Here is a 16,291-nt window from a genome sequence, read left to right as displayed (position 1 = left end):
TTGCTGTCGTTAAAAATAAGGAACAATCAGAATATCCGTCTGTTTGGTTGTGATTCACCGGTAACGCAAAATATATAAATATGCACTGTATTTAAATAGGCAATAAATATTGTTTGAGGTTCTCTGAATGCATTTACCGTAAAACCGCGGATATTACACTAGGTCTACGTTATGCGCAAAGTTACTGCGAACGTTCGGTAAATAAATTAACGAAGATAATATGTAGCCGGTGTACATTTTGCGTGTCGTAACATTCGTAACAACCGCATACAGAATTTGTCTGATTACAGTTTTAAAGATTTCGTATCATTCGCATCGCGTAATCTCATGATATTAATAATCTGCCTGGTTCGTGATTGCCACGACTTGCACAATGCACAAAAAACGGTTCGTTACGTTTTGTTGCGACTGTAGTATTGAAGTTAATTCAACGTCTAACGAATTATTTGGTATTTGGACGGCAGTGATCCCATCCTATTCCATTGTAAGTTTATCGCTCGTTCGCTTAGTGGCATTTCTATCTGGTAATCTGATGAGAACCATAATTATATATTATACACTTCAATCCCTATACGAACCACGCCTTTTTGTGAAATTTAATTTGAATCCAACATCCATGGGACACATACTGGTCTCTTTAAGTGCCTATACTAAACCGTTGTATATATTTTTTTTGTTATTTTCGATGTTTTTGTTTATTGCGCCTGTATCATGTATTATGTAAATATATTGGCCGGCGCGATATATGAATAACTATTTCGTTACATCGGCTTATATAGGTAGCTTTCGAACGGTATCCATATTATTATTGACGTTTGAACCAATGAATTTAATTAGTCATCTAAGTAACCGTGAACTCGATGAAATAAACTGTTAAGTGGTGGCTGACCTTAAATTCGCGGTTTCGAAAATGGTAATTGAATTGTTTTAGATTTTTACAAGTAGTTATTTAAGTTTTCATAACAAACCATTATCCATATTAATCCATTTTCCATATTATCAGAAAAAAAAATTCAATGTTAAATGAAATTTTATGAAGAATTATTAAAAATAGTTTGATAAAGAAATAGAATTTTAAAAATCTAAATGTCTTATATACATTTGCAGAACATTAAATGATACAATTGACTTTTGCATCTCTATAAGAATAATTTTTGATAAATTACTACTGACGAAAATCCACATCATTTTGAAGGAGTGGTTTACTTTTTATTAACGTTATAACCACAGGTTACTCAATTATCATATGAACTAATAATGAATTTAAATAAATAAATTAAGTTTTCTCCATTTCAAAATGGATAAATTTTAAAATTGTACGTTTTTTATTTGATCATAAAATAATAAAATTGCATGGATTATTTAATACGATTAGATTTCTATTTTTATTCGTACATTATATTTTCTGATCTATTAATGTTCGAAAGCAAGTTTAACGAAACGTGTAATGAATAAATGGTGTATATTATGTTACAGGTCAAATGCAAGAACCAGACGAAATAATGCCTGAATTTTATGCGCCACTGGAAAATTGGACGGTGACCCAAGGCCGAGACATATACTTTACGTGCACGGTGAACAATTTGGGAAAGTACAAGGTAATAAATAATCGATCAATAAGCAATAATAAACTGTATCCAATAAACAATGTATTTTCAGTATATTTATTGTGCCAATTAAATCAGTATAACAAAAATGATTTTATAAAGTTATAATTATAGCCACTGACGTAACGATAAAATCTGACAAATAAAACAAATTTAAATAAATCATTAAAAAAAAATAAAGACTTTCTATAATAACAACTACGGTGGCAGTGATTCTGTCTGCAGTGTAAACAACATATTTTTTCTTTTCGTAATACTATTCTTATAAGTAACCGCCGTAGAGCGTACGCGTGTGGGATGGAGAAAAAATGTCCGCCCCGACCAACGGCGTCACGTGCAATAGGTGTTAAAGCCACTTCCGCCAATTTTACGCTTCATTTCACCGCGAAAAATGCCCAAAACAATGTACAACCGATATTTTAATTGACAGCTGCTATAAAAATGACTTTTGATATTGATTAATGATATACAAAATGCTGAAAAATATTTTAAAACAAGTGCTAAAAACCGGCCGGTACGCGTTAAGATTAATTGAAGGAAAAATAATTATTTATAGTGTTTTTTAAAAACAAATAATAAACAAGAGATTTTCTTATGATTTTTTAAGTAGTACCTACATCGCTTAATATTTACATCGGAGTAACTTTTTTTGCTATCACCTCTTTTAATGGATTTTTTTTTAATAATTTATACGTGATCTTCCATAGTTGTATAGATATAGATATAGATATATATATATATATATATATATATATATATATGTATGTAATATTAGTGTTAGTCCTTTAATGTTGGTCATTCCTATACAATTGGACCACTTCTTATCGATTTAGCAAATAATATTTTACTATTTAATTCGGTGGATTCTTTGTCGGAATAAAAGTAGACAAATTAGTTTTTGTACTTTGAATTTCCTAATTATTATGATTGACTACATTCAACGAACCAAAGTGAATATCTTACATTTCGTACAAAGAAATATTAACTGTGAAAACAAATTTTAAAATTGTTTTTCGTTTTTAACAATTCAAAAATAAAAATATCATATTGTATAGTTGGATTAAATAAAGTGACTTTTGATAATAGCTTAAAAATCTTATACATCATACTAGTCGTTGTCACACTTAATTTAGTTCTTTCAATTTGTCTCCATAATTATTTTCACTCACTTATTATAAAACTACGTGACATAAGATATTATACTCACGACTTCGTGTCTTTCACAACTTCGTGTATGCATAGTTTCGTGATTAATTTCATTAACGTCTGTTAAAAATTCGAACTTACGTATATGGGTGCAATAGTTTAGTGAATAAAGTACTGTGATAATAATTATTAAATGATTTCGTAAAGTTATTCGGAATTGTAACATAGTCTTATGCGGTAATGTGATGAAAATAATATACGTTACCATACTAATATATTATAACTATACTGTGTACTCTGAGAAAAATTGTTGTTTTTCTATCAAAGCGTACAATATAATTCAGCGCTGCCGAGTGCTGCCGCAAACGAATGTTATGTTAATTAAACTTTCTAATGGAAATTCCATATTAAAGCGTTCTGGATGATACGCGCGCGTGCTTTAGCACTGGTTAAGGGTGAGTACGTCTCAATATACATAGAACACATATACGATTGAATATAATATAAACACGTTTAGACAAAATGTTGGACCGTCCCAATGGTAATCATATATTCATATTATATAAATAGATGTACACAAATTTCCTTATTTTCCATGTACTGATTGTTGTGTGATCGGTAACCATAATCTGCTATGATTTTAAAACTAAATTAAAAAACAAAATAAAAATACTTAAGAAAAACCACGGTCATTCGCCACAATACAGATAATATTGTATATGATTATTAATAATGATAATTTATTTGCAACATCACAAATTTTACATCAAAATATACGATGAAAATACAAAGCTTGTGCCGGGGGAGCAGTTCTTAAGAATATAAAATAGAATTATAATAAATAATATTGTATGTTTATTACGGCGCATTCGAATTGCGTCCCTAAATAATATGTTGTCCGAATTGCGTCCCCGGCATAGGCGCAACTAGGGTTAAACTTCTGAGGGGGTTACAGCTTCCTCACAAAACTATGAACTTAAAATATCCAATAGGGGGCATCCCACCTTTCCTATACATACAATCACAACACATTTTACATCAATTTGTTTTTTTATGTATATGACACTATCTTCAGAAATGTAGGCCAATAATGAAAATGGTAAACTCTATTACTCAACATTTTATACACTAACCAGGTCCTAAAATTGTGTGCAGTAGCACACGCCACATACTATGTGCAGTTGCAAATTTAAAAGTGAGCAGTATTTTTTTGTATTTTTTAAATTTTAATCTGATTAATATATTTTAGAATAATAAATAATTTATAATATATAATTACAATTTTTAACCACACCATTTATACAAATGACAGTCCTCAGTGGCTCAGTCTGTAAAAGTGGGAAGAAAATTTTTTGTATTATTAATCAATTATTAAACAGGACGCAACTCTTACATGTCGCGAGAAAATCGCGGACGCAACTCGGATATCGCGATGTATATTTTTGTATTTTGGGACGCAATTCGTATGCAGCCGTTTATTAATAATATTATATTATATTATTATTTTTATTATTGTATACACTTACTATACGTATTTTTTTTTTTATATCGTCTGTTAAGGAATTGAGTGAATATTTTAGTACTTTACAATTCCACATGACCACGCTAATTTTTACCCGATTTCCACTCGCCAGGTCGATCGTAATCTTCTGACCGTGACTGACCAGCGAGATCGAGTGAATTTCTTATCGTTTTCGACCGTACCGCACGAGTATAGAACGTAATAATAATAATAATAATAATAATAATAACAATAATAATAATAACAGTATTATACACACCGGGTGTGCGCGGGGATTCGATCAAATAAGTTGCGTGCCGAATTCCGGTTCAATTGTCAACCACGCGCGTTCGCCACACGATGCTAGGGGAAAACTCCGTAGGCGATCTTAACAAATCCAATAATAAAAATCCCAAGGTACCCGATGTATAAGTGTGAGTGTACACAGCATCCGCCGATGGAAAAAGAGACGTGGCGTGTATTGGCGCTTGATTGGGTTCTTTGTCTGCAACGTGTTTTTATACCGCGCGGTTCGTTATAATAACATTATTATCGGCCAGCGCTGAATAATATTACGTAATAATATCATAGACCCTCGATCTTGGTTCGACTTAAAAACGTCGCACGCCCTTTTCTCATCGCCAGCCACCGATCTCCAAGCCGCCGAAGATATTTTTTCCTGATATGTTATTTTATTTTACAATATATTATTATTATTTAGTCATTTCTGAGGTCACGTACCGCATTCACAAACCCGCTATAATAAGGGTCGCGCCGGTGTGCCTCGTTTTTCCGAGTTTAAATCAGTGCGAATAACTTTATTACTTACACTTATTATACACAATAATATATGAAATACGAGTCTATCCACTTGCGCTTATCTCGTCGTCGCGTTTTACCTCGACGCGATAGATGAGTTTTTTTTTCTTTTCGTGATTTTTTGATTCAGTTTTTTTTTTTTTATCTCAGCCATCAAATATTCAAAATATAATATTATCGATGACAATATTTAATCTTATTCAATATTCATATAAACACAGTTTTTATACGATAGAGTATAAGATAATAATATGGTTAATAATATAGTGTATAATAGTATAATAATCTACTATTGTAGTCGACATCGATCAGACCATTAGTTTGATAATAATTGAATAAGTACTAATGTTCCGAGTAATTACTAATTACATACGATAACCTCATCAAATGCTATTAATTATTCTATAAAATAATAAATAGGTGAATATGACATACCAAACGAAATAGTAATGCTTTGACATTATCAATGTATGGGACATTTCATTTTCACAGAATACTGAAAAATGAAGTTTGTTTAAAAAATATTTGTTTGTAAGAAATTAGAAAGCAGGAAGAGAACGAATTTCGTGTAAAATTCCGTCATACTAAACATCGTTGATCCTCTAAACGGCGTTGAGGAAGACATCTGTAAAATACTGTCTGAAGAATTGGCGATAACATCTATCTCGTGAACTTGTAAATGAGTGCTTATTCTTGAATCCAAATTAAGGATCTATAGAATATCGCGTGTTGGTTTGAAAGTATTGAATTGATTATTTGCACGTATGAAGAACTCGGAAGAAATGAATGATTGAAAGGTTGTATTTGGTAGATATTTAGTAACTGTATTAGTAATAAGATCATGCGACAATGTGATTTTTTTATTTTATTTATTTTTAATGGTAAATTGAATTTCGAGGAGCAAGTGTGTTTTGTTTTTCTATAAAAAGTATGAGCTTTATATAAACTATATATATATCTTATATCTGTGTGAGGTGAAAAATTATTTAATAGAAGAGAGGTAACCAGGTTCACTTTTTTGATAAAATAAGTTGTTTTGAGAATAAAAACGGACAAACACTTAATAAAATAATTGAGGAAAAGAAAAAAATAACGAAGGCGGGATGTTTTTTTTATCAACAGCCAAGTCCGAACTACTAAGTTTATTATAAATATTTAAATTTGATCTACTTGAATAAATTGACTTAATTGTTTTAACATAATGATTTAATATAATTTATAAAAAAAGAAATTGTCTTAATACTTTAATCCTTAAGAACACACTTCATTTTTAGTATAAACAATATTTTGTTTACCACAAATTTTCTTAACATTTTTCCACTATCAATATTATAATTTATAAATATTATTCCAATTGACTTAACTTATTAATTATTTATTTATTTTATAACTATAAACTTGAATCTAATCATAATCTAAAATTAAAACACAAATGTATTACATATGATTGCAAAAGCACTATAAACTTTGTTTAAATTGATATATTATAAATTATTGTCTCTAAAATTAAAAATTAAGGCAAGTAAAATTCAACTTATAGTTAAGTTAAAAGGTTGTAAGAATACTAAGGTATATTATTTGGTGATAAAAATAATATTTTACTTCATGCATGCAATAATACACGACGTATATGGTATATAATATTATAATATTATTACATACAACTTCGAAATTAAAATAAGTTATAAAAGTTTTAAATATTTTGAAATTCTAATATATATATACTTAACACTTCTACCACAAAATAAAATAATTATGAAGATTTTTTTTGTTACATATTATTATAGGTAGCTTGGATCAAATCGGATTCTAAAGCAATTCTGGCCATCCACACGAATTTGATTGCTCACAATCACAGACTGACGGTCACTCACAATGGACACAATACTTGGAAATTACACGTAATTAATGTTCAAAAAAACGATACTGGAAGTTACATGTGCCAAATCAATACGCAACCGATGATACTACAGGTTAGAATAAAATTAATATTTCTATGTTAGAAAATTAACAAAAATTAATGTGCCAAATTAAATATATCCTATATATTTGGCATTGATTTTCGCACTCAATATTAGCTCACCTCGGCGCAAAATAATATATAATATTATAATTTAAAATGTAGTTATTCAAACCGTGTCAACATTTTGTTTAAATTTCTCGTAGTTTCTTAATGCATTGTTAGTAAATTGATCATAGAGGACTCAAGAGGAGTTTCAAAAGGGAATATCCTTAACAAGTTTATATCCTTAACACGTCTTAAGCGTACATTACGATGAACTGCTTATATTTACAAAGTAATTTGGTGATTTTAATTGAGACATTAATAAAAACACTATTCATTGCACACAGAACGAAAATATTCGTCCTGTCATTTTCTTCCAGGTTTATTTAATGGTTTTCCGACGTGTTATGTTTATAAATTATTAATTTGCATGTAGGCCATAGTTTTTTTAAACTATTCAACATACGAATATGTTAATATTGTTAATATCACCGATGTATTCGGAATCATTACCAATTAACATTGTTATATTTACAAGTTAAACAATGAATAAGTGCATATGAATACATAATAGTGGCGTTATAATAATTATTCATCATCAAACGTAGATTTATTTTAATTTATTTTTAAATATTTATTTCATATCTACCTAAAATTATATTGTCATCTGACTAAATATTATATTATTTAAAAAACGTGCTTGTTATTGTTCAAGGATCTAATGATTATTATTTTAAAACATTAATATACTATATTAAATTTCATTTTTAACACGGCTAAAATAGATCAAATAGTTTCGTTTTATTTAAATTATTTTATTATCTTTTTCATTGGATTTGTATTGTAAACTCTTATAAATATAAAATATTTATTATTTTATGTTTAAAATAAAAGACTACAATAACTTATATAATTTTATTTCGTACCGTAAACCCTTCAAACAATAATTTGAGTTCGCTTATAAATTATGTTTTTTATTCTCTCGATTTACATATAAAACTGTGATAATTTTAACATTTATTAAAAGTTTTCTAAAGTAAAAATAAGTGTAAACCTAGTTATATCATTTAAATATCTATATGCTGGTAAAGGTTTATAATAAAAGTATTTTATTCAAGAATTCTTACAAAATGTTTAATAATTGAACTTAAATATAAATATAATATACATCTAGCTATTACCCGCAGTTTCGCTCGCATATCAGTGGTTTTGGTTTGATAAATGATGATGAGTAAAGAAGCTAGTTTAAGCTAAACGTGTTTCATCAATTGTGTCAAAGAGCATTAATACATAGATTTATGTAAATTTCATCATAAATATATAATTTCCAATACAAAATGTTCAACCCTTCTACTCCTTTATGGGTTGAATTTATAAAAAAAAACCTTAAACGATGTTTACAATATAAAATCATCAACCTCTCCAAATTTAAAATGTCTATCCACGCAATTGACTTTCAATCACATTAGAGTGGTTATTTAGTTGCACCCCCTTTAGGAGGAAAGGCCGTTTCTGAGAGTTCAAGCTATATATCCATACCAAATTTCATCAAAATTGGTCCAGTGCGACGAAAAGTGTGTTTAGCCGTACAAACCTAACATACAGATAAAGTTAGTTTCACGTTTATATTATTTAAGTATATTAGTTATAACAGTGAACCTATTTAGAGATACTCAACACATTTTTAAATCAATGCATTAAATCTGTACTTAATGCGTTACATCAAACCTCTATATTATTGGTCAAAACTAAAATGAAACGTTCGATGTATTCGTGACGTTAAAGTTGACGAGTTGATAATATTATATATTTACGTCTATATCTATATAATGTGTATATAGTTGGGTTTTTTCAAAAGCTTTTCTTCCGAAAGTTACCTTTGTTCGAATACTCAGTTTCCTTTCATAATGGTTATCCCTCGTCTTTCTTACCACGTCCTTATAACCACATTTTAACCATCTAAGAAGTCAAAACTTTATCAAAATAATTAAAAGAAATTGTTCAGCGACACACACGCGTCCACTAGAAGCGGTATACTTTTCTAAGCTAAAATAAAAGTTTACTTTGGTGATTTTGGATTTTATTGACCTTAGGTCCAAGAGTAATAATGATATTTTTCCTCAACCAATAACATAATATTAATTTCTTATCCATTAAATAAAGAAATTGTACAGTATTCACTATTCATTAGATTAATAATATTCCTGGTTTAATCGATATCCATTTTAAAAATAATGTTGTATAATCACTGAATATAAATAAAATATAATTGTCATAACAATAATGTAATTTACCTGTAAAATATATTCATATAATATCATCAATTTATTATAAGGTTTTTAATGACTAATCATTATAATTTTAGTACATTTTTTGGAGAAATATATGAGTAGTTTTACTGTTTAAATAATAATAAGACATTGGGGTATTCAATTATCACATTCAAATCAATTAATATAATATCTAGATTTATTTTAGCTACTAAAATTATGCATCTTAAATGTTTTTCAGAAAGTTAATAAACATTTTCAATGGGCAGGTGTATCAAGTTTTATTCGATTTCGTACGGTGTACTTTTTGAGAAAATGATATCGTACATCATTTTTTTTATAACATATAATAAATTATGTCAAAATGATATTAAACATTACACGATTGTGTACAATTTTTCCTTCATTTAAATTTTAAACCATATTATTTGTGATTTAAAATAGCTAATAAAAAATGAAATTTACTGATTACTTACTTAAAGATTTTGAAGGGAGTGATGTTTGTGTTAATTTTACTCATATTTGAATTGTGTTGAAATAGAAAAAACGAAACAAAGTAGAAAAATGTTTCAATTTTTAATTATGAGAGGGTTTTCTAATTCATTGTCGATAAGAAATAATTTATTTTGTAACCTAAGTTTTACCTAAACTAATCTATAACCTCAAGATCCTTCATAAAATTTGCATAAACCAATCAATTAAAAATTATTGAAAATACATTGCTACAATATTTTTTATAAGTATTCGTTGTTAAAAAATGTTAATAAATTTTGTAAAAATCGGGAAAATTTGCAATTAATTCTGTAGTTAGAAATTCATAAAAAAAAAATATTATTTTTATTTATCAATTAACAATAGATTTGTTATACATATTTCTATCTATAATAAAATAAAATGGTCGCCAGAGAGTCACATTAATTTTTTAATATTTTATGAGCATTCGAAGTTTAAAATTTTTAGACATTAGATATTTGCCTATATAAAATAACTATTTTTCCTCAGACAATTTTTTATATTTTAATTCGTAAACAAAAATCGTAGATATTTTATATATTTACCAAATGTTTACATTATCATTTTCCATACATGATAACATTTTCAAATTATTTTGAACTATTAGGCATGAAAAATGTCGGATATCTTTTAGTTTATTTTTCAACTATTATCGATAAAAAATAAATAAATAAATAATATTTGGGCTAAACATTATGTACAAGTTTTGTTAACTTAGATAATTAATACATTTTTTGCAACATAAAATCTAATAAATTTAGCAATAATATTATAAGTATTATAATCAAGTCAGAAGTATTGGGTTGTTTCGTGTTCGTGAGATGATGAAAACACTGCAGGGACATCGCACGTGTTGTATCTATTTGTTGTATCTACTTGGATGTAAACCTCTATGCTTATTGCTCATTAAAGCGCGAATATAATAATATTTACATCGTCAAACGCAAGAAGTGTAGTAAATTCACTGGTCATATCACGTTTTAGTGAAGTTAATCATACACGAGTACCGAGTACCTACTCAATACGACTGTATACAATGAATATGATATAAATAAAATACCATTACGATTTACCAGCCAAGTTAATATATCGGACATTCTAACTTCTAAGCACGACATCGCATTGATATTGCGTACAGATTTACTTTGACGGTATTAATATATTATATGATAAATAATAATGTTATTATAGCCGTTGTTTATACGCACCGATCGAAAGCGTATATGTATGCTATTTACCATCGTGCTCGCAGTGTGCATATTATTATACATTTCAGCTGTACCCACTACGAACGTGAATACTCGCATTCGGCGGTAGGTAAACAGTTTCGGGTGGTAAAATTTCTAAGGGTTATGACGATCATCGTATATACATATTATTATATTAAGTAAAATGTATCACTCAAACGAGACTGTTCTGCGAAGATATTAATACAACACGAGAGCCACTCGGGTTAATATACGCTGTCGTCTGTCCGCGGGTAGAACGTGCGGGACAGATCTAATACGAATCGGTCTCCGACTGTGTGGTGTCATCGGCGGCGGGTCGGACGGGTTACACCGATGCGGGCGGGGTCGTGGTGGTGACTGGTGGCGGTATATAGCAATAGAGGTCGTATTTAGTCGTATTTTAAACGGTGGTTTGGCGGTATTCGCGGTGCGGCATTAGTGGCGGTGGACAGACATTTTTGAAAACGTCCTGCGAGGAGTAAATTGTCCGGCAACAAGACGAATGTAGCACGCGGGCGATAAGTGGGGATTTGTGTGTGTGTGTGTGTGTCTGGGTTTATAATACGCCACGCGAGGAGTATAGGTATTATAACGGTTTTAGGGGTTAAGAGTGTTAAGACCATCACCGCGGACTTGTTTTCCTCGTTCGAGCACGCCCGCAAGATCAACTCATTACACGGCGGCTTATTAAAAATATATACGACTATAATTAATATAATATGGTAACATATAAATATGTTTTTCCTTTTATTTGTCTTATGATATAACCGCCAACGTTAAATAATAATTACAATATTATCAATATTCAATAGTGCAATATTATGATAATCAATAACACAAAACATTACCTAACTTTATTATTGTATTGCCTATAGTGATCGTGCGGCTAGAAACGTCGAATAAGCTATATTTATTCGAGAAAATTGTCTCGACACGATAGAATCTCTTAAAATTAGTGATGTTTTTGTAATATTATATATTTATATTATAATGTAATGTTTTATTGAAAATCATATTTAATGATGTATTATCCTTTGAGACGTTATGCTTAAACTCAACGGTTATAAAATGCATACGTACGCACACATATTAACAGAATGTAGATGTAATTATTCATGTTTTTTTATTATTGCAATTAATATTTTACTAAGATATAATGTTTAAGATTTAAAAAAAAAATACGAATGAGATGAACCTAAAGTTTTGAATACTTTTTTTGAGTTTAAAAACAATATTCTTAGCAATTAGGTAAATTTTCATTGACAATATAAACTAAATAAATTTGATTATTATTAAATTTTTTTTTTATCGTTTATTTATTTATTACAAGTAAATAGTTTATATAGGATCACAGCTCACAGTTACATAGAATATTATTTGTATAGTGTACTGTAATTATTAATGCGAGTAGAATTATTATTATTTCATCTACCCACATCGATGTTTTCATAAAATAGTTTTGTTGAGATTGCATATTAGATTTTAATGGAATTATTCATTCTTTATATTATTATACATTTAGTTGTTTGACGTGAAATGTATTATTCATTTTTTTTTTCGTTATACCTATATAATATTATTCCTTTGTTACGATTCAAATATCAAATGTATATTAGTTTATAATATTATGCATCTGATCTATTTTTAGTAAAGAGACGTCACGAATGGGCACTCTTTTTACATTACGAGCTTTATTACTTTGTATTTATCATACTTTCTAAACATTGTCTTGTCGATTATAAATATTTGTTTCTTAAAATAAATATTAAGAAACATTATAATTTAATTTTAGTTTTGAAAAACTCATAGCAGTAAATTGTATTTTTTATGTTTTATAATAATTCGACCACAGACGTGTAAGTATAAGTCAATCAAAGAAAAATACATTTAAATGGCGAATTCACAAATATAAATAAATAAATAACATAATAATGTAAAAAAATATTTAATTTTTAATTTTTAAAATTAAAAAGGATAAACTGCATAAATATCATATTTTGCCAAGATTAAAAACAATATAGCTTATTAATTTAACAATATCTCTATAATGTACATATTGTTATGTGTATAATATATATTTTTTTTTTATTAACAATATATTATGATTATAACATAATTATTAATTACAAATAAATCCAACAGCAAAATGTATTTGCATTAATGAAATGTATGATTTAAAAAACCAGATTATATACATTGTAGGAATCTTAATTTTATTCTCTGATAAAAATCTAAAAACATTGGAGCTTAAATTAAGTATTTATTAGAAGAGAAAAAATAATTGAAGAGTTAAAGAACATTACAGAAAAATACAAAAGTTTTATACTTTTTTTTGTTCTTGTCTACCTACATATATAATATAATACGTCTGTATATAAGTGTCGTTAAACGATTAATTTTTTTGTTACCGTACTCGGAAAACTATTGAAGTACAATTTTATTGTTTTCAACGCTGCGAATAATTCATAACTCGATCGTTGTCGTCCAAACGTTTATATTGATGAACGATAAAAAAATATCACCCATACATTTATTCCCATAACCTCTTAAATCCGTTTTTAAAAGTCTTTCGTAAAAAATAAAAATTAAATAATAAAAAAATAACCGTCGAAACATTCGAACTTATTTTTCTTCTTTCTTTTCGCACTCTATTCTTCGCCAATTACTATATAGCCTTGTACAAGTACATATTATAACTGTTGTAAAACTGCATCTCACGACTCATCACATCTACTTTTTTGCGCCGTAGGAAAGTAAAAAAAAAAAATGTCTCTTTTTGTTTTTACCTCGTCTGGTTTTCGGACAAACTCCCCGTACTACCATCTATCTCGAGTCGACGCTTACCCACTTCTACCACCCTCTCAGGACCTATGCTACTGTCCACTGCTCTTAACAGTGAAATCCGACACATAACTTCACCCACTGTCGCGTTCATTACCGATGTCCATTAAAAGTTGTACAGGTAAGAGTTTTCGCGCGCTAAACGAAAATAAATAAATAAATAAAATACAATCACCCTTCTCGTTGTCGGTGCGGCAGACGCAGGCACGTCTCCCGGCGGCGGGTGGTGACGTGTGGGGGGTGACGAAGAAAAATACAGCGTTTCCAAAAACTTGCCCACTCACCGTATCCTTATTTCTCGCGTCATTTGCCAACGGCCGCAATTTCAGGTCACGTATTACTTTTCCTCGGTTGTATTTTTTTCTTTTTAAATTTTTCGTTTTCTTTTCCTTCGCCTTCCGTATAATCTGTGAGGTGTCGGCCCAGCCTTCACTTCTGATTAACCGATTTCCATCAAAAAATAATAGCTGGAGCACGCTGTTTAAAAGATTTATATAATATACAGAGTGATTCACCAAGTATAGTTATCCCCACGCTATCCCTTGGTAATGAATTTATTAGAATTCTGATTTTTAGAATTTTTAAAAATGCTTATAAGGACCATATTTTCAAATAAATTAGATTTTTATAGAATTTAAGGTGTTTGGTATATCGATATGAACTAGTTTTTATCAAATAAGAGCCAATCTTCTTTACTGTATATTATTAAGTGGATGACTTGACGAACTACTGTATATTTTACACTTCTAGTTAAACTCCGATGAAGAAATTAAAGCATATATACGTATTATAACACATGCACATATAATATTATCCTACAAGTACGTCGATCATTCTGCGTAATTACTATGCTGCACACACACGTAAAATTCAATAAAATTGCAGCAGTAGCAACGTTTTATCGTATTTAAAACGTGAATCAGCTATCGGGTACTTTTTAATTTTTGACTTACCTTTAGCACTTTTTTTTTTTTGCAACTTCAATAATTCTGAAAACAAAATAAAATTGTGTTCAATATTTAATAACTTCAACCTTTTTTTTTATTAAAATATAAAATTTTCTTGAATAATATATCATTTATTTTACCGCGAATCAAGCATTACATTACATGTTACGATATTATAATATAGTTACAATCATCGGCTATTAATAATTTAATGTAATTTTTTTAATAGTCACGCAATGTGTACTCTATTTATATATATCAAAATGAAGACGATTTTATTGATTTTATAGACATTTGTATGTTTTAATATGTTTATTCATTTATTCATTTTTTGTTAAGCCAACCAAGCCTCTAACCCTCAGCGTTTTGGCATATAATTATATAGTTTTTATTTTAATCGGCGTATCACATTATGAATGTAAAATATAATAAGTAGTTAATGACATGCTCAGTGCAATCAAATTAACTATATTTTAAATAATTTTAACATTTATTTATTCAAAACAGTGTTTGATGGCGTGTTTAAGTGTTTGTATATGAAATAAAATTACATTACTTTGATGTAAATATGTAATATATTTTTTACCGATACTAATGTATATTATTATGTATAAATTAATATCTTATAAACCATGAAAATCATCATAAATCACGCTCACACAATATCACTTAGACAGTATACAATTTTGTGTGTACTCAAATCTATCTATTATTCATTATGCAAATACATAATACTATTGATACTCATAATATATTTTCAATCGCTGGCAATATTTTCTCTGTATTTTAAATTATTGAATTTTTTTTTTTTTTGTCAAATTTTTGACATTATTAGCAATCAATAAAACATATCAATATCAAATATTATTTCTACCAAAATATATATAGTATAATATTTTTGTTGAACTAGAGCGATGGCTTGTGAAATTATGTTTTACCGTGTATTGGTATTATACAAACATGCGAAATATTTATTATTTCCATAAAGCCGTTATAAAGCATAATGGTCAAAATTGCCAATGATTCGGAGAACAAAATAGTAGGCAAACTTCACAGACGTAATTACGTTTATTTTTTTTTTTTTAAAACAATTATAATTCAAATATTGTAATTGTATTTAAAAAATACCAATAAATAAATAATTAAATCGTACAATTAGCCATTTAATATTCGTTACAGGTAACTGAATTTAATTTTATAATATAATTATATTAAATAAATTACTAAGTATTATATTTTTATCATAAAATATATTATAATTATATTACATACATATTCATATAACTAATAATATAAATATGAATTCGTTAATATTTCTGAAAAACATTATGACGATGATTAATTATATCATTACATTTTTAGGATAAATAACTGTAAATTATTATTTTATAATTTGTCTTAATTTTATATTAT

The 16,291-nt window shown here is 28.2% G+C and overlaps 1 protein-coding gene across 2 annotated transcripts in view; it reads left to right on the top strand.

The window, feature by feature from the left end:
- The window catches only part of LOC132921630 (lachesin-like), a 140,411-nt gene that overhangs the window by 102,306 nt on the left and 21,814 nt on the right, over positions 1 to 16,291 (top strand). For both annotated transcript variants that reach the window (XM_060984765.1, XM_060984764.1), the window contains 2 exons: positions 1,477 to 1,598; positions 6,861 to 7,046. In XM_060984765.1, coding sequence (XP_060840748.1) covers positions 1,477 to 1,598; positions 6,861 to 7,046 — 308 coding nt within the window. The remainder of the gene's footprint in view (positions 1 to 1,476; positions 1,599 to 6,860; positions 7,047 to 16,291) is intronic.

This window comes from Rhopalosiphum padi, chromosome 2 (assembly GCF_020882245.1).
Source record: "Rhopalosiphum padi isolate XX-2018 chromosome 2, ASM2088224v1, whole genome shotgun sequence".
Taxonomy (NCBI): domain Eukaryota; kingdom Metazoa; phylum Arthropoda; class Insecta; order Hemiptera; family Aphididae; genus Rhopalosiphum; species Rhopalosiphum padi.
The sequence above is the reverse complement of the archived record's forward strand: the minus strand, read 5'-3'. Positions and strand labels throughout refer to the sequence as shown.